At 43.7% G+C, this 25,803-nt stretch overlaps 1 protein-coding gene across 1 annotated transcript in view; it reads left to right on the plus strand.

The window, feature by feature from the left end:
• MMS22L (MMS22 like, DNA repair protein) overlaps window positions 1–25,803 on the plus strand; it is a 534,885-nt gene that overhangs the window by 361,409 nt on the left and 147,673 nt on the right. Inside the window, exons 16-18 of the mRNA XM_085611124.1 lie at window positions 7,822–7,964; window positions 15,786–15,928; window positions 25,306–25,465. Of these exons, the coding sequence (XP_085467250.1) occupies window positions 7,822–7,964; window positions 15,786–15,928; window positions 25,306–25,465 (446 nt within the window). The remainder of the gene's footprint in view (window positions 1–7,821; window positions 7,965–15,785; window positions 15,929–25,305; window positions 25,466–25,803) is intronic.

Below are 25,803 nucleotides of genomic sequence, written 5' to 3' on the forward strand. Positions count from 1 at the left end.
GATGAATGCAACACCTCCTCCTCTACCTTTCTGTCTGTCCTGTCTGTGAAAGGAGTAGCCAGGGGGGAGGGCGATGGCTATGTCTGGGTTACTGTCTTCAGTAAGCCAGGTCTCGGTGATAAAGAGACAATCTAGGTCATGGTCAATGATGAGGTCGTGGATATCCTGACTATGTTTACACAATGACCTAGCATTTACCAGACCGCCTGTAAAGTGCGGACTGTTGGGGGAGGTTGGCTGTTTGGAGGCGAAGTTGAGAGTCCAACGACAATTGTTACAGCTGGTGGAGCCGAATACATTAGCAAGATCAAGCTTGCAGGGGCAGTCAGATCTACCTTGGAGTTTGAGGAGGACGTTGGGAGCGTACCTGATGGTTGGAGGAATTTGGGCAGGGGTTCCTGCGCCTGGCGCGGTCTTGGCGCGGACGGGCGCAGACGGGCTTGCCTTAGGTGCGCCTTCGGCGCGCAAACGGCGCTCCCGCTGCGCTCGTCCGCTGCGCGTTCTATGCATGCACATTTGTAGAGAGAGGAATGGGACGTGGCCTAAAAAAGGGGCGGAGTCAGCGCGCACGCCGCTGGTGATGGCGGCTGCTAGCAGAGAGCAGAGAGGGGCGCGACCAGCTAGTAATCAGCTGTGCGCACGGTGAGTGTGAGCGCTAATTAGTGCCTTGTTATTTTAAAAACACATAGTTTTTAGTGACACCACACAGAGCAACAAATGAAGGAAAATGAGCAGTTTTAAAACAATAGAGTACCTCCAGCTCCCGGCTTCCGCCTCAGGACTGGGTCAAAGGTTTACTGGCTGCCGCTTGTAGTCAGCGGTTTAAGTACGCCGATCAGGGGGCGTGGCCTAAAAAGGGGGCGGAGTCAGCGCGCACGCCGCTGGTGATGGCGGCTGCTAGCAGAGAGCAGAGAGGGGCGCGACCAGCTAGTAATCAGCTGTGCGCACGGTGAGTGTGAGCGCTAATTAGTGCCTTGTTATTTTAAAAACACATAGGATTTAGTGACACCACACAGAGCAACAAATGAAGGAAAATGAGCAGTTTTAAAACAATAGAGTACCTCCAGCTCCCGGCTTCCGCCTCAGGACTGGGTCAAAGGTTTACTGGCTGCCGCTTGTAGTCAGCGGTTTAAGTACGCCGATCAGGGGGCGTGGCCTAAAAAGGGGGCGGAGTCAGCGCGCACGCCGCTGGTGATGGCGGCTGCTAGCAGAGAGCAGAGAGGGGCGCGACCAGCTAGTAATCAGCTGTGCGCACGGTGAGTGTGAGCGCTAATTAGTGCCTTGTTATTTTAAAAACACATAGGATTTAGTGACACCACACAGAGCAACAAATGAAGGAAAATGAGCAGTTTTAAAACAATAGAGTACCTCCAGCTCCCGGCTTCCGCCTCAGGACTGGGTCAAAGGTTGACTCTATTGTTACCTACTCCAAATGCATGCTATCACATCAGACTAATGGATTCTTCTGATGCCTATACAGGGTTAAGCGCCTGCTTTTTGAGCACCACATCTCACGGCCTTGCGTTTTTTGCTCAAACCACCACAGATCGTGCTGCTATTTTGTCCCAAAAAGTGATGCTTGTTCTTGCAATGGAGCGATTGAAATTAAACCAGAGGCCAATAGGGACCTTGGCTGCTATTCCAGCAAATTCCTGTTCCCCAGGACCCCTGAGTCCTATTATGGACCTCAGAATCTTGAACACGTTCCCTAGCACTTTGGCTCCTCTGGCCTTTATGAATGCATATTGGTAGCGCTAACCAGGCTCTGATCCTGATGTTTCAGGCAACAGCTACTGTCCCGGTCTTGATGGTTCTGTGACTTCTTAGGATGCCTCATTGACAAGACTTGGATCCTTTCACATGTTCTTCCTTTTATTATGCTGCAGTGTGATCTGAATTTACTCCTCACATTCCTAGGGTGTGCTCCCTTTGACCCACCCCATAGTGATACCTTGAGGCTCCTAACTCTATTTCTCATTGCAGTCACTTCTGCACCTTGCGTCCGTGAGTAGTAGACATGTTCTATCCTCCATCTTGTCCCATACTAACCAAAGGATTTCCAAAATGGATCCCACTGGTAGTACTCAGACTCATACCACTTATAGAGTCATACTAGCATACATGTGCTACACACACAGAATGTCAGTGCAAGATTCTGGGTTTCACATAACACCAGAATTTTACAGTGATCACAATCTTTCTGACCCATACAAAAACAAGTGTCTGGTCTAACTAAAGATTCACAAAACACGGCATGCTTCCATTACTATATCTGAAGCACCCAAGGCAGGGACAGGGATCCAGTTCCTGATATTATGATATGCTTGGTGGCTTGGTGCAGATCACATAAAAGGTTCTGGACCTTGTATTACTAGAGACAGACCTAGATCTCTGTGCATAAGCTAGATTAGCATCAATCAATCAATCAGTCAGGGGTTTGTAGAGCGCGCTATTAACCCGTGAGGGTCTCAAGGCGCGAGGAGGGGGGGGGGGGGGGGTAGCAGATCTGGATCAGTCAAATGATGCCAGTACTAAAATTAAAACGTCACAGCACAGTTTAAAAGCACTGGGGCACTCAGGAAGCGGGCCACTTCCTGCTCCTGCCTCAAGTTCTGAAGATCAGGAACAACTGGGCCTGAGTGATCCTAGTGGCAACACATTGGGCCAGGAGAGTGTGATTCCGGGAACTTATGCACATGAGCATCTGTCCTCCAATCATTCTTTTGCTTCAAGAGCACCTTCTGTCGCAGCAGCAGGGGAGGGTTCTGCACTCGGGCTTGTACAATCTACATCTCCATTTGCAGAAATAGAGCGGTGGCAGTTGACTGCATTAGATTTCCCTCCTAAGGTTGTGGATGTTATCCTTGTTGCACTGAACCCCTCTACAGAGTACATTTATGGCAGGCACAGGGATACATTTGTGGCCTTGTGTCTGCAACACAGACCTGTTATAAGCCAAACTGTCCAATGTCTTATTGTAGTTTTGTCTTTGGCTTAGCAAGGACTTACAGTAGGCCCCACTAAAGGTTATTTTCCAGGCCTTTCGGCCTTGGTGCATTTGCTGAACTACACGCCCTTGTTTAAATCAGATGTTGCGAGGAGCTTTCTAGAAGGTTTAACACACGTTTCCTGAAACCCTTTAGGATACAACAGTAGAATCTGACTGTGGTCCTGACTTTCTTCATGTGTACTCCCTTCAAGTGATACACTGCAGCTCATTGCATCTTTTGACTTTGAAGGCTATGTTCCTAGTCTCAAATACTTAAGGTCGTTGCGTGAGTAGGTTCCAGGTTCTCTCAGTGCAGCTGCACTACACCACCGTTTTCCCATACAAAAAGGTGGCCTTTGTGCCAAGAGTCATGACTCCTTTTCATGTTGGGAAATCCATCACCCTCCTATTGTTCTTTGCTTCGGCTCATCCCTCAAAAGCGGAAGAGAGACTTACGCGGCTGAAACCCAAGACAGCCTTGAGCTTTTACATCGATTGCACCAAAGACCATCAGGTGGACGTTCAGCTTTTTGTTCTGGGGCACAGAAATACAGAGCGTTTCAGAAAAGGCCCACTGAGCATGTTTATTGCAAATTATCATTGTGCTAACTGTACATAATATTCCAGTCCTCATTAGGTTCCAAGAGTAAGCCTTGTCTGTTTAAACTTTCTACCCTATGTAAATAAACGGCCAAAATGAGATATTTGACTTTTGGTGTGCTTGCAGTAGGAGTGGTTCCTGTGATTCCAGGCAATACTTGTCATAAGAATTGCCTGATACCCCTGAGACCTGTAGGCTCCAGACAACTGGCCTGCTATTTTGCAGGAGTACTGTGTGTTGCAGATCCTTCACCTATGGGCATATGGGCAACCCATCTAAAGGATCTCACAGTGACTTGTAATACAAAACAAACGTCACTGCTATATCAGCCACCTCATTCTGTTGCCATTTGTCTTACCCTCTTTGTTTTTTCCCTTGTTGCAGGGCCATGTGGTTCAAGTTTAGATTGACTACACTATAGTAGGTATCCTACTATATCAGAAAAACTGCATTTGGACATCATAAAACTTCAAAACTGTGAGAGATTGAGTCGATGCACACCATTAGGATATTTTTGTGCACCCTCTGGACCTCTAAACCTTACAAGGTACTGGAGGGTATGTGCAATTTCAGAACATGAATACGCTGACTCCCCAAGGAAATCATGGGAAACAGATCAGTCTTTTTCATTAGTAACTCATGCATGCCCAAAGGGAGACACACTAAAAAAAGACTTCTGCATCCGGAGGACAACCACGGTTCCAGTTCATGTTACCAGCTTTGACCTACGCCAGGTTACGGCGCACCCGCCTCTGGCACCCTCCGGTATAGGGACATTTTACACGCGGTCCATACCTGGCACCCAGCTCCCTCGTGCACACAGCTTATCCGCCATTTCCAATACTTTGCACGGGATACAACGCCGTTTTGGGTTTCTACAACCCCGCCATTGCTACCAATTCTTCACCACGTGTCATAGTGATAAGTTCTGACATCCATAGTAGGCACTCGCCTCTCCGTGGTTGTGATGCCATCCCACGCTAGACTCAGTTCACTGGGTTCCTCTGACCCTCCAGCCGCTCTGGTTACTCCACGGCTCCTTGATCTCACCATTCTTCCATACCGCCACACAGCCCTGAAGAGTCACGGGACATTTCCCGCTTTGTGATGAAACACGTGTCGGCTGGTCTTTTCTTTGTTTTTTGCATTATTAAAAACTTTCGACTAATCGACTGGTGTCGACCAATTAAATACGAATACGAGACATTCTGCTAGTATTTCTTATCCTCGTCACGTGTGCCCGGGACTTTTGCTTAACACTAAAAAAAATTCTCAAATGGGCATTTCAATTATTTATTTAAGCATTGTGATTCCTGTGTAAAATACGTGTGTTGCAATGAACAATTAAAGTAAAGAGAGCAGAATAATCAGCATTACTAGAATCGTAAAGAAGATGAACGGTTCAACCATTGTGCTTGTATAATCATATCTATACTCCTAATTAGCACTTCTTAATCTAGTTTGCTTAGGGCGTGCACATCTATCAGAATACCCAAGGGTGATCTAACTCCTATTACCTGTGGATATGTTTCTTCTGGGAGTCTGGCCTTGTGCAGAGCAAGCCATCATTCTTCTCAGAAAGGTAAACAGGATTTAGCTGGGCTGTAATTCCGGTATGGGGCGATCTCGACAGTGATAGCAAAATGCTCCACCCATATAACCATACCGGAACCCCAACCAGGCCATCATTATTGATTCTATCCTCGAGGAGCTGTCTCTGAGCTGACAGCAACAAACAACATTTTGCAAAGTGAACTTAATCCTGGTACAGAATGTTCAAGGCCCTGATAATATGCCTATTAAGAAGTGTAAATATAAGCAAATCCATTTCAGAGAATATTATCCTATACTTTGGCGCATCCAAATGTAAGTGAAGAGTCAACGTTTAAGAAAGATCTCCACTTGAAACGTGAACATATAAAATGGTGATGTTCCTCACCCGAGACCTTTGTAACCATATAACAACGCTATTGCCATGCACTAGATCAGCAAGAGGAAGTGGATGCTGTGAGAAGGATGGCCATGACATTATACAAGTGGTATCTGAGCCAGGAAGTAGAGGATGTCCTTTTGGTTCATTGAGGAAGTGTTTACCTCCAGTGTGAATCAGCAGTTTGCTTAGTTCCGCCCAGGGAGTTTCTACTCTGGAGAGGGACCCATTCCTGATAATCTGCATTGTGTACCACCGAAGTCAGATTCATCCTTTAGTGATCGGGAAGTTGAGGGCTCCTAAGATGTCCTTAATTCTAATTACACTCGATTGGCAATGCAAACACATTCCCCCCCTATCTGCTGGAGCTCAGTCTGTTCCAGTTGATTCTCATCTCCCATGGCTGACGTTTTGCCCCAGTAGGACAAGGGGCAGGGATCCGCCTGCTGCTCGTGGTTTTTGGGTTTAGATCCTGATGGGAGCACTTTGAGTCCCTGGACCCTCACAAAGAAAACGGTGAATATTACTTCTCAATCACTTTACTGGTGAAATAAATGTACATCTTAATATTAGATGTTTATTGTTGATTCACTATCATGCAGAATCTATGCATTATTGAAAGTCATTCTTTAGTGAGCGAATGCTGAGAAGGTATTGTCTTCTGTTCCCCGACTCATTAATGGGTTTCACTTTTTCTATAGAAGCAAAAGTAGTGTTCAAACCTCTAATTTATCTAGTCTACCAGTACCATAGCTTTCAAACTGTTGAATTAATTTGTGATGCAAGAATCCGGGGTTAACATTTACACTGATTTGACAGGTCAGTCCACAATCTAAATATATGTTCTACTCACGTAGGAGAAGATCTTCTGCAAATTGTAAGCATTTTAAATTGCATGCTGTTTAAGTTGAATTGGGATGCTGAAATGCCGTTTCTCCTGTTTACATATTTTTTTTTTTGAGGACTGCTTGTACATGTTACCGCACAATTGCACTAATATCGTAGTTAAAGCAGAAGCCAAATATTGTACCCTCTTTTAAGGCAATGTAATTCTTCCTTATGGCGGAGTAAGGACGGAATTACAAATCTCAAAATGGAAATGTTGCTCTATCGCACTCTTGTAATTATGTGACCAACCAGGAGCCCGCTTACATATGCGCAGGCTTCACTCGCTCAGCACACTGGACTCTAAGGTAATCCAGACTGCACAGATCACATCTGCTGGAGGCAAACAAAACATGGATGAATTGACTAACATTAGATTCGTGTGAAGTCTATTGATCCTGATTGCAGATATAGTAAAATCCACAAGCTCGTAATGATAGTAGTATGATTGTGCCCAATGTACAATTACCTCAGCCATGCTACAATTTTGTAAGGGAAAACAAAGGTTAGATAAAAACAAAAACACCTTCTTGAACACACGTTCAGTGAACAATGAACCTAATTATGACATCATAGAAACAAACAGAATGACAGTGTTATTCTTCGTAGCTCGCTAGCCACTTGGTTGTTGTAACTGTGTCCAGTAGGTTTAAAAATTGAAACAGATTTTCCTAAAATTGTGTACTCTTCACAGATGTGGATAATTCACACCATCGGCATCACTTTTCTGGACAAACTACTTATAGGCAGAAACATTATGTTGTTAAAAGTCGATGTATGCAAATTTTCCACTGGTACAACATTGCAAATGCAAAAAATATTACCCACATTTTGAGCAATAAAATAAAACGAGTCTAATTTAGATATCTTCATATTGATTATTTAAATGTATTTAATTAATCCATATCGACAGCACATTTTCTATATGCATTTAGCAAAATTAAATACAGAAATTTATAGTTTAACTGATCGACAGCCTTGATTTTTTGGAGTTAATGGTCTCAGACACAGATGCTAGTGGGCCACTGTGGTATCTCTAGCCTGGCTACTGTGCTGAAGACCCCTCTTACAGCCACCTTCACAATTCTGAACCTGTTATAAACCGAATAAACCAGGTCACAAACCCAGAAACTAAGTTGCAATAACTTTTATAAAGATTAGCTCTTGCTTGTCTATTTACTCTTTTTGTTAAATTGCTAATTTTTGACTACTTGTATAACCTTGTGGGTGGAATGTGATATATTTCTTGACTTCCTCCTTTGGTAGGCAATTATTGTATTAATTAAAGACCATACATGTTTTCTAAAGATAATTTGTATTTGAATAAACTATGCACAGATGCATCTATTGCTCATCAACCTGACGATGGTCATTGATAGCTAACACTCTTCTCTTATGCTTGATGTCTCTCTGCAGTGCTTTATCCGAAGCACTTTCTGGCATAGGGAATACGTCAGATCAGGCTTTGTCTGTGCGTGCGTGGTGTCGTTGCGTTTTGCAGTCCTATGCTGATGAGACAACTGGCCCTTTGATCAAGATAGAGTCCGCTGGAGCCTCTGGTAAGTGCTCCATTATTCCATTCTTGTATGTAAAAAAAATATACAAATTTGATGGACTATATCTTTAAATTGAACAGTGTGGTGCTGCATCTCAATTACAAAAAAATGTACACGTTATGTAAAATGGCTATATGTGCATGAGGTTGCTAGACAGGTTGATACTCCGAAACAAGTGTATGTTTTGGCCAGTATTCAGAGGGCTGAAAAAAATGTTTGCGACTTACTTTACTTTGAGACTAATGTGTGCATTTTACGATTCACATTTTACACGTTTTGCACAGCTATACCGGTTGAAAATTCTGGGTTGAGCAGCATTTACAGGAAATGTCCATGCTCATAGGGCTTTCTTTCATATCACTCCTTGACATTGCCTGTTATTTATAAGTTTCATTCTTCCATGGCTCACCCACGGAATTTGAACTGAGAAGATGGTGTCGCTACGCGACAAGTGGAAGGGAGACGTAGGCCGTGCATTTACAGATAAGGAATGGGAAACTATATTGGGGTACCCCAAGAAGGTCTCTCGGAATCCTAAATTTAAATTTATTCAATTGATGATATTACACAGAGCTTATTTAACCCCTCACTGAGCGCTATGTTTCAGGGAGCGAACGATGCTGTCCTCGCTGCCACGTCCCCGACACGGGGTTGGTACACATGATATGGGACTGCCCTAGACTGAGACACTATTGGGCGACGACCTGTAAAATATTGCCGCATATAGCCCCGGTGCGCCAGAGTGACACGTTGGAATACTGCATGATGGGACTAGGGCCCCGTGACAAGAAGGGTGGCTCTGCCTGCCGTTTTGCCAATCTTGCGCTCCTGCTCGTCAAGAGAGCCACAACTACAAGATGGAAAGCTACTAGGGCCCCGTCCCTGCAGGACTGGCAAACAGAAAAGCTGAGGTGGGGTAGGGCGGAAGGAGCTGAACTAAAACGAGAGGAATATAGAGGCCTAAGGAAAACACCGATTTCACTGGGCTGTTATGCAATGATAGAGGAATACGCTGCAATAGACATCTTGTCTTACTGAGCTGGACTCGGACTATCGCTTGGGGCTTGCTCAACGGCTGCGGGGCCCGTGGGCTCCTCGCGATCTTTATGGGCTATACTGTGTGGGTTGGCGGGACTATGCGGGTTGCCTGTGTCAGTCCTTGGAGCCGAGTCGCATACAAATGCGAATGCGGAAAATGTGCAGATATTACTGATGAGTGTTCATGGCCGAGCATGTGGGGAGGGTCGGGGAGGTTGGGAGAAAAGTTTTTTGTTAGAATGCTATCATTGTATTAGATCCTGGTAGATTTGTTTGACCATGATGTGTTTGGCTGGACTCCTAGCGTAGATGTAACTGTCGATAACTTTTTGTAATTGCTTGACGTTTGGGACGCATATTAAGGATCTTAGACCACCAAGTGATGTCATGCAGGGTCTGCCATGGATGTTCGATACTAGTAATATGTGTTATCCTACATTGCTGGTACATATGTGAATTAGGTCATGCATGTATATGTCCATATATCACTGTATGATGTCCGGCTTATTATTATGTGTGATTTAATAAAAACAAATAAAAAATGTAAAAAAGTTTCATTCTTCCACTATGCCAAGACAGGCATCTCATTGAAACAAGCAGTGGTAAAGCCAGTGGATCTAGCTCTAATGCACCAACCTGGGTTAGCCTGAACAAATCTTTTATCACATTAAAGCCTGTCCCATTAGCTTTATCAATGTTAAGAAAAAGTGGTAAAACAGTGACGTTTTGTGTAGAAAGCATGTAAGAAATGCATAATTTAATGTGAAAAACAGTGATAGTTAAGTGCACTTTTCAGATGAAAAATAATCTCTCATGCTTTCCAGTGGAAGCACTCTCTAGAAGGTGGAATGATACACAAAACAGGCATGAGATGAGAGTGGAGTACTCATCTGGGTGGAGTCAAAGCCCACACTAATTTCATGTTAAAGGCAAATAAATACCCAGAAACACAAACCTTAAAACTTGCTGTGCTGTATCACCCGGAACAACCAACATGCAAGAAGAATATGATTAACTCTTGGTCGGCTGTGAAACATGCCCTAAAAATCCATTACCTTATATTGGAAGGGTCATTTGATAATTATGCATTATGGAAAACTGGCTCATGGAAACAAGTGGTCCAGATCTAAACTGCTTGTGTTAGGTCAGGCTTAATATTTAGCATCACATGCGGGCAAGTAGTCACTGCGTTGTGGGAGGATTGCACCACCACAATTCGCTAAAATGTAACTTGGATAAGACTGAAGTACTGTGGTTAAAACACTCTTATTTTTCAGACTTGCTGCTGCTGGATTTTTGGCCCACGACTTCGTGGACCTCACCAGCTTCAGCCAAGATGTAAAACATCTGGGGATCTAGCCGGAACCAGAAATTTATTTAGCAGGACAGATAAAGCTACTTGCTTCTTCCTGTTAAAATTGCTCAGGGAGATCTTACTTTTTCTTCTAAAGGCTATTCGAGTGGTGATCCAGGCGTCTATACTTAGTTGCCATCAAAACTTTAACCCTCTTTTTCTGGAGATGGATTGTCTTCCCTTAAAGAAGCTGCCAAGGATGCAAAATGCTGCAGCCAGATTGGCATTGGAGCTTCCATGCTCGTCTTCCATCTCTGAGGCCCTGAACTGGCTTCCAGCGGAAGAGGGTAATCTTTAAGTCTCTCTGCCTCGTGTTTAAAGTAGTCCACCATAGTGGACCAGAGTACTTGGTTCAGATGTTCTGCAACTACACTCCCCCACGTTGCCTCTGCTCTAAGGTGTCCAAATTGCTGGTTGTGCCTAGGAGTAAATGTACTCGCTCATGTGACAAAGCCATTTCATTCAGAGCAGATAAGGTTTGGAATAGACTGCTTTGTTCTCTACTGCTTGCCTCTTCCTTACTTAATTTAAGGAAGGATTTTCCCTGCCTGTTTTTTCTGGTTTGTTTTTTTGCGCCAACACACCCCTTCACATTATTTGTTGTGCTGTATAAATGTTGGTAACATAAGCATGTAGCTAAAATATATTTACCAAGTGTAAAACACATATTTTTCTCATATAATAATAGAGGAAGAGCTTTGTTATGTATGTGTACCACCATATATCTATGTGGTACTTCATCGCTTTCCAGTACTTAAAACAAACTGAATGCAAAGGGTCAGTTGTTCTTTTGCTGTTTTGATGAACAATACAATGTTCTCTATATTGCTTGCCCTTCCTGAGAAGACAAACATAAACTACAATATTGGCTCCTCATATAGTCAAAGTGCCAAGAATAATAATGGCCAAAGAAAGGCTACTGTATTAATGTGCCTCACCTACAGCTGTTTCCCCAACGTGCCTGCTGAGGATAGTGCTAAGCTGTTACTTCTCTGGGTAAGCATAGGCTATAGGTTGTTACACTGTTACTCCCTGCACCACATAGGGAAGCCACCCTCATAGCTAGCACCAATATGGGTAGAAGTTTCTTGCTTGTTCTCACAGTCACGTTTCTAGCATAGCCACCGCTCATCTCACTGACTTACATTGCACCTCAGCAATGAAGTGTGCAACACTCCTTCGCAGTACTTACTTGCGCCAAAACCCACATGCACTACGGACAGACTCATCATTCACAAAGTCTAAAGTGCACAATACTGTCAACAGACATTACAGCCAGGATTCTCACAAAAATTAAGTTATTTCTTGTGCAGCACACCTGCCTCACCAGGCTCCTTATGGACACCATAAGTTATTTTAGGGGCCACTTCTTAAATTATCCCGCATGCTCCTGACATTTTTATTCCCTCCCCTGCCCCCTATTTCCAACATGCCCCTACTCAGTCTTCTACCAGCAGCACATTGCTTAAGTACCGAGGACTGGTACCCTAAGCGGAATTGAGGGCAGTTAAAGAATTTATACCATAGCCAGCTTCATGTAAATGTTTCAAGGCTGCTTTCTGATCTCTGTAGATGACACAGGAGTACTTCTCCACACACTTCTTTCTGGCAATCTGTTTTTAGGTCTGGCATTAGCCTGGACCAAGTAAAATTATATGTATAATAGACTTAAAATAAGGCCTTTCAGCCGGCCCCTTCTTTATTCATTGTTGTCATTTAACTTTTTTATTCTGCTTGCTAGAGCATACAGCATGGGGCAGTGGGTCAGCCCACTTCAGCCGTTTGCTAGCTTCATTATGAATGACCACATTCTGGTCTGTGTGCTTTTTGAGACTTTTTTTTTTGCATTTGTTTTTTATTGGTGAGGGCCCGGCAGCTCCTTAAATAATGCCATTGAAAATACTTGGTTTTTTGGGCTGCTGTCATCCACTCTCTTGGGCTGTGAGTTTAACCCTGCAGTACCAGTAGAATACTCCTCGTAGCCTGGCTTCATTTCCTCTTAGCACTCCGGTGCTCAGTTTTATATTCGCTTGTAATCACCAATATTAAGGTATCACAGTGTCCATGCTTGTGCAGAGTTCAAGAGTTACATAAATGTCAATCAGTTTCAGGTTCTGGTATAAGGTTTAGCATCCAGATATAAGGTGTAGCATCCGGGAGCTTTGTTGTTCATCGCTCACCCCTGTCTACATTGAGGCTCCAGGCATCCTGGTGGAATTGCAACTCCTTCACATTTTAATCACAAACACACATTAATGGGCTTTTACACCATGGCCACCAGATCTCTTACAAAACCACAATAGGACAAGGTGTAATAGAAAGCCATTACGATTTCGGGTTCAAGACTTCCAGTCATGTTTTCATGAGATGTATGACCTACATTGCCACGGCCATTTGAAGTATGCCTCAGTGCCTAAATATTGGGCACACTATTTTCCAAGTTCCAAAATATATACAGATGCAACCCCCCATTCATACTCTACATGAGCTCCATCCCTCTTCCACTCCACAGTCTGAAATCAAATGTATCCCCGGTCTCTTATAGGCGTCCAAGTACATCACCCCACCACATTCTCTGAATGCTTATGTTTTGATACTGCTTTGAGGACTGATCTTCCATTTAGTCCGGTAACGGTTCATAACTGGTTTACCGGCTTGAGCTTTTCTTAACCTCCAACTATTTTGTAGGTCTCTTCTCAGGCAGCAGATGCACTGTCTGTGATAAGACCTTTTGTTACTTTACAGTGAGCTTTGAGGCTGCCAATTTCCTACCATTAATTAGCTTCATTGCCACACTCATTTGCTTGCTTCTTCATCAGCTTCCGGAGGCTTTCCTTCCTCTTCTTGTGTTTGTCTGTCCCTTGTCGCATATACACTTTCCTGAGTCCTTCCACTGCTTGCTTTTTTCAGATGCTCCTTTTTTATTTTTATTTAAGCACTCTACAAGAGTGCATATGTTTTCCAGCTGTGTCCCTCCTACTTCTCCCCTCTTTGTGGTGTTCCCACAGTAGCCTCCCTCCAACCCATAGTATTCCGTGTGCTTCTCCCCCTTAATTTGTTGTGTGTTTCATCCAGCCCCTTCCTCCCACTACCTATTGTCTATGTGCGTCCTCAACCCCTTCTACTCACCCTCCATTGCGCGTGTTCATCCCAACCCCCCTCTCGCCTAGCCTCTGTTGTCAGTTTGTTTCCCCAACCTCTGTCCCCTAAACTTTGCTGTGCGCGTGCTTGACCCAGACCTTCCCGCCCAGCCGCTTTGGCCGTGTGGTTGCCTCAACCCTTCCTGCCCACCCACCATTATCCATGTGATCCCCATCCCAACTTGCTTGTCCTTTCCACCCCACCCACATTCTTCTCTCCTGCCCTGCCTCCCTCCATTGCTTCATCTCGTAAACCACTCCTGTAGCTAATGAGGAAGTGGGTTGGGGGTTGAGGCAGCACAGAGGAGGAGGGAGAGAGAAATACGTGGGCAGGGGAGAGGACATGTGGAAGAATGATGTTAAAAAGTGCTGTGACACTACCAGTTCTAATTGCTCTTTTCCGTGGCACCCATGTCATAGAGCTTTACAGCATGGCTAAAGATCATTACCAAAGCTAATAGCTCTCACAGGCAAGACATTTTGGTTTTGCCAGTGCTTGTTTGCTTTGTCGTCTGACCAATACTGGAAATTGACAGAATTAAACTGAGACAGACCCAGGAGTACAGAAGGTCACTTTTCTTAGTGGTAATTAGTATACTTTCAGTCCTCTTGGTCCTGTTTGGCCCCCTGCCTCTGCCACAGACATCTATCAATAAGCACTCACTGGCACAACTACTGCCCTTGGCTCATCCATGGTCACGGTGATTATACATGCTGGTGGCCTGCATTTGCAAGTGGAGCATTAGGAATCTAGGCGTCAAGGTAGGAAGACCTGAAGATGTGTTGGAGGGACAGACTGTACCTACTCATGTCATGTTAAGGCACAATTGGAAGTAGGCCTGCCACAGGTTGGAGACATTCCTTCAAAGATTTGTAACTAGTGGTGGCTGACAATTTTAATAGGGAGGGGTGCTTGGGGGGCACACATACACACTCACTCGCACCCATGCATTTACACACTCTCATATATACACACACTCCATGACGCACACAAATGCACATACATTAATTCATACACACACAAAACATTGTTTTTTTAAACTACATAAAACGTACCTTCACTGTAGAGAGGGAAGCCTTAGTTGTCCCTATAGGGTTGGGACTGCTGACTTCCCTGGTTTGCTGACCTAACCTTAGGTCAGCCAATGAGGGAAGGCAGCAGTCCCACACTCGTCATAATGGGATGGGGTCAGTCAGACTGCTGACCCCACCCCACTCTGTGACGAGGTAATACTGACTGACACTCTGCCCTGGGCACTTAAGGGCTTAAAACTGAAACTCCCAGGTCCGAGGCAATCAGTGATGCTCCCTCTCATCATGAGGATGAGGGACCTAAGGCACTTTTGGAAGGCTGAGGAGGTCACACCCACAGGGTTGCAAAATCCTTTGCTGGGCAAAATTCAGCTCCGACCGCCAGGAGCATGCACATTTAGCGCATGTCTAGCTCCTTGCTGCCTGACCTGAACAAGAAGAGTTTTTGTCAGGCTGACCTTTGTTCAACCAGACAGATACTGTTCTTGCTGGGAAAAAGGTGTGATGCGTGGCCCTTTAGCCCATATGTACGTACCGTGGCTGCTTGTAACAAAAGGTATCCAAATCAAATGCAAGTACCGCATTTACCATACTGTAGTAACTTTTATGTATTTTTGGAAGAGTAAAAAATGAAGTCTGAGTAATCTTGAAAGCTATAAACCTTAATTAACTAGGTAAAATAAAATGCTTCAATTATTCCTCACCCTTGTATTGGTTCATAAGTGTCTGCTTTCCCCTCTGGCCACTAACATTATGGGTGAGAGACAAATTGTTTCCAGTGTCAGTGTTATACTCGTCAGGTAGTGAAGTTTATCCTGATATAGCCCATGGATTATGCCCCTAAGGATTTTTTTATAAACTAAAGCCAATATATATATATTTCATATAAGCACGTGCTAAATTCCATTTGCCACAGCAATCATTCAGTGAGTATTAAGACATTTCTGGAGTGCCATGTCCACCCCTTTTACTGTTGATACTGATCAAAATACCTCCAAATGATCATAGTTATGCTTTGCTGTTTCTCTTGCATTTTCCTCTGGGACAGTGCTCTTAAGCAGTTCTGCTTTCTGTACAGAGGTTTCAAAGCTAAACGCTTTTATATGTTAATTTCATGTTCGGTGGTATCAGTAGTTTTGTAAGAAGGTAAATGTAATCTGCAGATTGGTTGTATTAATGGAAAGATTACCAACAGGTGCTCTGATGACATCTCTTATGGTCTGCAAATTAGTGCTCTTGGTATATTTGCTCTCTCAACAGGTAGGGTGAATGCAGAGCAGCTGGTTGAATTGACAAGGTTGGTGTTCAAACTGCCAGAAGTGGAAAACATTCTTTCCAAAGCTCAGATTGAGCCATCGTCCTACAAGCAGGATCCCAAAGTCGCTCTTGGCCAGTTCATCAAGGTAAGTTGAACTGTCGCATGAGGGCTAGTGAAATATGAAAAAACTTGAATACACCTTTGGCATTGACAGATATTAGCAGTTTTAAATTAGGCTTGTTGACAAATCTACCTCCCTGAGCAGAATGTGTTACATTCTTACATATTTTGATGTTTGTATAGCACATTAGCCTAGAGGTTTAAAGATAGCAGTATGGACGTTTGTTAAAATCTTTGTTAGAACTAGGTACTGTTTTAAGCTCCTCTGCCATGTCCTTCCATTGACTGTCGAGTGACTGGGTGAAAGGCTATGTAGCTGATAAACATTTTCATTATGTGGAACATAAGGCCATTTTTACGTACGTCTACTGCAATCAGGATAAAACATGAACATCAGATTTTGAACCTAGCTTGGAGGTAATGTAGTACTTCTGTGGTTAGAAAGATTGTGCTGAATCATTTGGCTCTAATTTGTATTGCAAGCACCACTATTGCCCATGGGTATCATTTGGTCACAGTATCTCTCCATCCACATTAGCCCATCGCTTGGTGTGCATGGAACATTGTTTTGACTGTTCCATATGCAAGCCTCATTAGAAAAATCTCAGGTTATAAAGATCTGCAATGAAAGGCCATTCTAGTGTTTTCTCATGTCTCCAAAGCGCTAACCTGAGCCCTTCAAAACATGGTAAATTCCTTAACAATGCTGTTTTAGTCATTCAAGAGTTTTCTTCTGGTTGTCTTTAGCTGTGTGGTAACGCTAACTCCCTGGTTTTCCACCTTCCACTTACTTAAGGCTTCAGGTCCGTATGAATGGATCATCAAGGCCCTAGACTTGGTCTGTCCAACTTCAGTACTCTCGTTTAGCTCACTCTCAATCACTCACTCTGATAGGTAGAACTAGCCAAAACCTTCAAGTAGGGCTCCAGGTCTCTTTCCAAGATTATTTTCTTTAATTAGCATTTCCCAATAAGGGAGTCCATCTCCCAGTTTTACAGGGCAGCCCTTGAACACTGGAAATATCTAGTAAATATATGTATAATATGTGTTTTGAACGTTAAAAACACATTTGACTGCCATTCTCTAGAGCTGTATCTGTGAGAAGGACAGATCTGGCTGCATCTACTGGGACTTATCTAGATTAATGCTGTTTCTAAGCATCATTTATGAGCTATTATTCTGTCAGTTCTTCCTCCAAGGGAAGCGGAGGAGCCCACAGAAGACAATAGGCACATGAATTTACATAAGAATGTGACAAAGCATAATCGGCATCCCACGTTCTCATTTACTGAGATGAATAAGCACGCAAGTCTCTGCATACCCTATGTTTTGTTTGTATTAAAATGTTATTTGACCAATCCTATAAAATGAGGATTTTTAATAACATTATTTTAATGTACTCGATTTAGGATTCAATCTTGGGACTTGTGCATTCCTTCTAAAATATTTTGTGTTTTGCTTAGGTCTGGCGTTTTGACTTGATTAAAAGTATATTTATAATATCCATACTTAAAAGGGGCTTTCAGACAGCCGCTTCAATCATTGGTATGTTATTGTGTCATTCCCGTTTTTTTCTGCCCAGTACAGCAAACAGTATGGGGCAGTGGGTTTGCCTACTTCAGCCATTGGCTAATTTAATTGTGACAGTGTTCGCCCTTTCAAAAGGAGCACATCCACACACACGTATTTCCCTTCAGTGCTAGATTCTACCATGAGAATGTGTGCTTGTAGAGCCAAAAATATTTTTTTTGACAGCTTTTTAGTTTATTATTTTTTAGATTGATGAGCGACTAGCAGCGTCCCAAAATAATGCATTTGAGGCATGTGCGGCTGTACATACACATGCTGTGCATACTCCTGCCATCTAGTGTTGAGTCCGGATGTGTGCAAGTTGTTTTTCTTCTAAGAGGTCTTTTGAGTCACAAGGTAGAGTGACTCCTCCTCTTGGTGTTAATGCTCAAGAGGATCGACTACATTGTTAGATTGTTTTCTTTTCGCTGTCTGGTTCGGATGTGTGTTCTGGTTCACATGGTACCTTCCACTTCATTGGTATGGTCTTCGATTGGGTGTCTTCTTCTCTCTTGCAAATAGACATTCATATATTCCATCAAGCCGGGTCCCTGTTGACTGCAGCCCATCCAGGGCCTTACCCGTTGAGGCCCACTCCCATCTCCATTCAATCAATCAATCAAGGCATTTGTAAATCGCACTACATACGCGCGAGGGTCTCAAGGCGCTGGGGGGGCGGGGGAAGCTGCTGCTGTTCGAAGAGCCAGATCTTGAGAAGTCTTCTGAAGGTCAGAAGGTCTTCGGTCTGCTGTAGGCGGATGGGGAGGGTGTTCCATGTCTTGGCGGCGAGGTGGGAGAATGATCTGCCGCCGGCGGTCATTCTTCGGATGCGGGGGACGGTGGCGAGGTGAGCGGAGTTGGCGGGTGGGGGTGTACAGGCTGAGTCGGCTGTTGAGGTATGTTGGTCAAGTGTTGTGGAGTGCCTTGTGTGCGTGGGTGAGGAGTTTGAAGCTTATCCTCTTGTTGACAGAGAGCCAGTGTAGGTCTTTCAGGTGGGGTGTGATGTGGCTGCGGCGAGGGATGTCGAGGATCAGGAGTGCGGAGGCGTTCTGGATGCGTTGAAGCTGTTTCAGGAGTTTGGCCATGGCTCCTGTGCCTCCCAAGAATGCCCCACAGGTGATGGAACGGATGTCTTTTCGGTAGTGTTCTCGCTGCCACAAGTACCCTTGGACCAACTTGCATCAGGTCTGCAATGTGTGCCTGTCGCCGAAACACAGCGAGGTCGACTGAGCCGTTGGCAGCACCTTCCACTCTAAGAAAACTGTTTGCGACCATCGTGCATGTCGGCTCCAGACATCGCAGAGGAGCATGGAAGAAACACAAGACTTTTTCGATCCTAGGGGCATAGAGGGAGAACACCCTGAGCCATCAGCTTCAGAAGAAGGGGCCTTCTTCATTAAAGGCAGCTCCGGACCCGAGCTGGAGATCCACCTGTAGATAGAGGACCTCCCTCCTACTCAACAGTTCATGAGTACGGTACCCCTCGATACCATCCCAAACAGCCTTCGCTAAAAAAACATGCAGCCCCTCTGGAACACTAGACAGAGGCTCTCGGTCCGCCACTGCCTTCCAGTCATAGTCCGTACTGAGCAATTGCTTAGTACGCCCTGCTCAGCTCCGGCTCTGCACCGAAGAAACCTTCTAAGCCAAGTGCTTTGGCCCCAACTACCTCGGCATCGGACCGCTCCTCAGCGTCGAGTCAAACCTCTGCGCTAAGCTGACACACAGCATCTACTTCCTCCACCGCCACATCCAGTGGACCACCAGCACCAAAACGAAAAACCCTTTTGGATACAAAAAATTCAGAAGCATATTCTGGCTCAGTGGACAAGCCCATCCTCCATAGACTGCAGGAACAGCTGGACATGAGACAAAAACAACTCGTCATCCAGCCTCATACGGCTGCATCCTTGCTGCCCTTCGGCCACTCCTGCTCCACAAACCAAAAGAAAGTTGTCATTCAAGAAGCCCTGCAAAAACTCAGTTCCTGCCAAAATAATAAAGAAGGTAGATTACCTCTTGCTCCATGATTACCACCACCTTTGCCTTCGCCTTCCCCACCTCATTCTCAAGGGAACCCACTAGACATTTTATTTCAGGGGTCTCCACTATCTGACACACCTGGCCATGGTGGCGGGAGGACACTTTCCACATTCCTGCGCAGGGCTACCTATGGGATACCTCGGACATAGATCCGCCAAGGGAAACAGACCCTGCTCTCTACTCTGCCCGCCATGTACCTCATATCAGGAACACATCTGTAAGGCTGGAACTTATTATGGAGCTCTTAGAGGAGGACATTTTTTTTTTTAACACTTTCTTCCATTCAACGCTCCACCCAATAACTTCCAATGCTCAAGGGCATGTTTAGACATACCACAGACATTTTTAAAGACTCTGTTAGACCTAGGATTATAACACCCAGGGTGAACAAAAAGTACAAGGCCTCCCGATCTGAACTCATCTATAATAGGGATCAACATCCACCAGACTAATTAATCATTACCACTGCCCATAAGCGAGCAAACTCCCATACCAGTGGAGATGTATCACTGCTAGATAAAGAGAGCAAAATAATTGATGCATCAGGGAAAAGGGTAGCTGTGCAGTTAGCTAACCATTGGCGTACTGCAAATTCTATAGGTTTCCTTGCAAGATATGACTGTGCCTACTGGGACGAAATGGAAGACTTTCTCTAAATCGTCCCAGAGGTGCACAGAAAACAGGGCCAAGAACTTGTCTTAGAGGAAGGGCAAGCTTATTTCAAATACATCCATTTGCAGTTATGTTTTGTTAATAAAAATTGTAGAGCGCAACGGTTACCCTCAGGTGTCCTGGTGCTGTATTGTTGCCTGACCGGAGGGGGTGGACAATCATTGAGTAAAAAGCCAGGTCTTCAAACCCTTCCTGAACAGAAGAAGACTGGGGGCGTTCCTCAAAGAGAAAGGCAAGTTATTCCATGCCACTGATGCACCAGCCCTGAAGCTCCTACCGGAGCATTCTTAACAAAAGGCGTCAGAACTTTTTTCGCGCTAGAGGACCGAAGGGTCCTAGTAAGAACATACCATGTAAACTTGTCCTGCAAGTACTGAGGGCCAGTCCCATTTAAGGAGGGCCTTAAAACAAACTCTTTGCTTCACCGGAAGCCAGTGCAGCCTGGCTAACTAATTTTTTACCGATGCAAATTTAGGAATACCCAGTAACAGCCTTGCCGCCGTGTTTTGAGCCATCTGCAGCCTGTTGACCAGGTGCTGACGGGCATTCATAAGAATGCCGTTGCAGTAATCCAGTCTTGACATGATAAGCACCGCGACCACCGTCCTGAAGTTCCCCTCCGAAAGGTAAGGTTTGATTTTCCTTAGAATTCGTAGCCACATAAAACAGGCGGAGACCATGGTGCTTATATGATCGCTGAAGGTTAGTTTACAATCTACAGTTACGCCCACATTTTTTGCTTTCGGCGAGGGAAGGGGGTAGCCGCCCAGGTCTACCGGCCAGCAGTCAGGGGTCCAGACATTGGGATTATTTCCGAAGACAATAATCTCAGTTTTGGAATAATTGAGTTTTAGACAATTCGAGGCCATCCATCCAGCAATCTCCGTCATGCAATCATGAAAGCGCAGTCCCGTTTCTTTTTCCGTGCTGTCCTTGAAGGACAACACTATTTGAGTGTCGTCCGCGTAGGACGTTAGCTGAAAGCCATGGGATTTCAGCTGACACTTCAGCTAGGGGGTTGAACACAAGCATTTTCCTATGAAGGCATGCATGGCTACATAGTTCTGGGTTTAAATCAGAGGTTCAGCAAAATCTAGTGAACATACCATTTGACGGGAAGCATCTTTTTGGCCTCTAGGTGGACCAAACTTTACAGAAAATTAAAGAAGACCCAGAGACTGCAAAAGCAATGGGGGCACTACAAGCAATGGGGGCACTACAAACACCAGCTCCCCATGGCTCCTTTATCAGCCCCTCCTACGGTGGAAGCTCGAAAACAACCTTCTCTAACACCCTGAACTCTTATCAGAGCACCCAGGTTCAGCGCACCTTTCCCATAGGTTACTCCAGAGGCAGGGTAATTCCCCAAAAGGAGCTACACCTGCCAACAAACCCTGACTTCCCTCTTCTTCCTCCCGACCATACAACAACTGTCTGGGGATGTTTACAAGATTTTCTGCTCACATGGCTCACATGGTAGACTGTCACCTCAGACCAGTGGGGGTTGGATATTATCCAACATGGTTATTGCCTGGAGCTTTCTTCCACCCCTCCCCATATTCCACCTCACACACGGTAGAACATCAAACACTCCTCAAAAAAGAGGTCAAAGCCCTCCTCCTCAAAGGGGTTATAAAACCCGTCCCCATCCATCAGCAAGGTACAGCAGTTTACTCTCTAGACTTCCTAATACTCAAGAAGTATGGATCCCAAAGTCCCATTATAGACCCCAGGCCCCTAAAACAGTACATCCTATCGGAACTCTTTCATATCGTAACCCTTCAAGATGTCATTTCCCTTCTTCAGCAATGCAACTTAATGGCTGCGCTAGACCTGAAGGACGCCTAGTTTTTTCAATTACCATAATTATTCTTCGTCAAAAAAAAATATTGTCCAAATGTTATTAGACAGGGAGGGGATCTTTGAAACCATTTTATCAAATGAAAACTGTGCAGGGCACCTTAATTCTTCTGATGCAAGTAACTCAGTAGACCTCTGAATGGCACTGATGTCATTTCGCTCTTCCCTTGCAAACCGAGTGTGTGAAAAAAATTGAATCATGCACCTGGCGTCTGTTTAAGAAGTAAAGAATTCTCAACAGTACAAAGATGTTCACTGCAAGCATGGTTGTTTTAGGGTAAATCCTACTCCGCCCTTTACCAATTAATGTCTATCAATTCTCAATTAGAGCGGTACAATATATGATCGACTCATTTGTTTGCTCATGGTCTTTAATCTTATAGCAAAGCAGGTGCCATTTCTCAAACATCCTGGGATGACCTTGAGGATCTGAATGCAATTTTGACTTGTGTTGGTCTATCCAAGAATTTATAATCCGAATCTCACAAAGTGGGGAATTACCACCACAACCTTGTTTTGGTTCTTCGAACTGCTATCATGGCTGGTCTTAAAAAACGGTGGACGGGGAACTCTATTTTCATGCCCAGGGAACATGGGATTGTTACACCTCTACAATCCACCATGCACCTACCCCAATATGCTTTTAACTCGCCCAAAAGATGTCAGGGACTAGCTGTTCATTTTGTGCATAGGACATTTCACTCCTTGTATTCGGACCTGTTTCTTCTGTATCTTTCTTTGATTGGTTGGCTCCAGCCCCAGTGTTTGGCCTTCTATTAACCTATAGCTTCTGCTTGGGTTAATTGTGTAAGGTTGCTTGTACTAGTCTTCTTTGGCGATTAGGGTAGCCTCTGAAGCAGATGGATAAATGAGATATGGTCCATAGCAGGCGGTAAATTGGTTCTGAGCTGCTAAAGAATGCACCAGGTAAAGTGTGCCCTGGTGTGAGCTGTGGCATCACATTTAGCAGCACTGATTAATATGGAAACCATGCTCTCTGCTCATCTTTAATATAAAAAACAAGGGTAAGCCAAATATTACTGAGAAACTGGGGTGATACAATACGTTTATGAAACAGTGGTTCACTATGGAATGAGTCACAGAACAATAAACTATATGATATGTAGAGAGTAATCTGAACAAAGTATTTTCCTTGTTGTTATGCTTCTTAGAAAAAATTCCTTTAAGAAAACCTTAATATGCTCATAGTACACAAGTTAACCCCATATAGACAAAAACAATTCAATTATTCATGAGACAGAAACCAATTTTATTGTATAACATTTTGTTTTGTTAAAATATATATATATATATATATATATTTAGTATTTTTCAGACGATCAACTACTCCCACACGTGAAGAAATGTTCAGTTGTAAGTGACAAGTGATCCGTCCCATAGCATTAGAGTACACTAATGGTAAGTGGCCATTTTGTTGCCACTTATTGCTACAGCGTATTCCTATCTATTGGCCCTTATTCCTTCTAGGGCCTCCTTTACAACATGGTACCGAATATCCCCCATTGGGAGTTCTTTTGGACCAGCTGTCACTAATTATGTCTATGAAAGCGGATTAAGGTATCCCTCTTACCTGCAATATACAAAGCAAGTTGTTCTCTCTTATTTCCCTTTTTATAATCAGACAGATCCATGATCTAATCTCGAGTCCACCATTAACCTTTTATTGTTGGACCCTTTTAACTTTTAGATATCGGGTGCTTACTGCCCTGTCATGATGACCTTGCAATAACTTGAGGTCGAAACGCCATTGATCAAGACATCTTTAGACTCTACTCCCCGAACCTCAAAGAAAAAATTAGGAGTCAGTTGTCTTTTTAGCTTTTTTTGATGCAATGTTCTTCACTTGTCACTTATCATTGCACATTTCTTCATGTGATCTTTATCATCTGATGAATACTAAATATATTTTCTTACTATAAAAACAAAATGTTATACAGTATAATTGGTTAACATATGTTTTATGCACCTATTAAGGTTTTCTTAAAGGATTGTTTTCTAAAAAGCATAATTATCAAAATACTTTGTTCAGATTACTCTCTACAAATAATATAGAGTTTATTGTTCTGTGACTCATTCCGTTGTTTCCGAAACGCTCCTCTCATCTTTAGGCTCTGTCAAGTCCATCGAAGGTATCCACTTGCCCTTTGCATATGAAGCTAATGTAACTTAAACCTCAAAGATTAGTATCAGCTTGTGATCCTTTTCTGGTATTCTGCGGTCACTGGGATTGGAGATCGTGTGCAGATTTCAAGATCTTGTACAAATCACACTACTGCCGGATTTCACTTCACCTACATTGGTGTCCTGGTACTAATTTATTTGAAGGTTGACTGACCACAGGCAAAACACTAACATATGGGTTAATCTTTTTTTATATGGGTTGCACTCCATGTTTAACAGTCACATACAAGATTTCTGAAAAAAAAGGGATCTTTAGACATTTATGTCAGTCTGGAGGTTGGTAAGCCCCTTTCCAAGTCTCTGAAACAATCTTCCCCTCTGTCCTGCAGTGGCAACATGCCCCTGGTACTTGTTAAAGGTGTTTTGTACCACCCACAATACCAAGTGCTTCTCTGAATATGTCGCTGGATATAGTTGAATTCTCTCTCACTGCACAACCTAAACTGCTTTTCTGATTCCAAGATTTGCAGGAGACAATAATGGACTATTAAAATTCACTTACCTGCTTCTAATTACAGCTTAGAGAACCTGTTATCATTGAACTTTCAGTTCCAAGCCAAAGTCTTGTAGCTCTAGTTTCACTCATTCTACAATTTTGACAGCAGTATCATTCCACTTGCACCTAAGTTCATTTTCAGTTAAATTCTTCATACATCGATGACACAGATAAACCCTAAATCATTAGTACAACCATTGCAGGAGAGAATTCTGGCTTTAGGATGGAGTTGAATATGCCTTAATAAGAACTGTTCTGAAACTTGCATGTGGATGGTGCAGTGGACCTGTGGTTTTGACGAAGGATAGCAGTAGTTCTGTAAGTGACAAATGTTTAATACCATTGTACCTGGACTCTACCTTCCGGAGACAAACTACCTCTGTGGTGGACTATTCTGCTTTCACAGTCCTTTGGTGCACAGGAAGGTACATTTTGATGTTGACTAGTCTCTATGGAACAAGAGCCAGGTTACCACGTCATTTTGAACAATTCTTGGTCTTTTGTACAAAGATTCAGAATAATATTCAGAATTCTTACTTTCTTACATTCTTCCTTTTTAGGCTGCTGGTGGAGTTTACAGTGGACTTCAGACTTTGACAGAAAAGTCCTCTATGGTGTCCAAATGTCTGGAGTACCTTGGCGATGTACTAAAATATGTAAAACCTTATCTGGTGAAGAAAGGACCTCCTGAAGGCCTGCAGCTTACGTATCGGACTATTGGTTAGTGTTTTTGTGTTCTCTTGTAGTTTATAAAGAGTGATTATTGCTAGCATATACTAGGCAGAGAAAATAGTGATTGATTCTGTCTTTCTTTCATGTTTCTTGCACTTGCTAGGGACAATGTGTAAGAGTTGTGGTGGCGAGAGAAAAAAAAGTGTAATGAATGAGAAATTAGGGAGCCCATGAAACAATTGTTCAAGGTGTTTGAAAAAAACAATTGAGAGAGTCAGAGTAGAGGGAAACTAACATTGGCAGGGTAGACATAGAGAATAGTTTTTGTAGAGGCATTAAAAAGAAAAAGATTCTTCAAAACTGTATGGTGCTACATTTGTAGTATA

This window comes from Triturus cristatus, chromosome 6 (genome assembly GCF_964204655.1).
Source record: "Triturus cristatus chromosome 6, aTriCri1.1, whole genome shotgun sequence".
NCBI classification, from domain to species: Eukaryota; Metazoa; Chordata; class Amphibia; order Caudata; family Salamandridae; genus Triturus; species Triturus cristatus.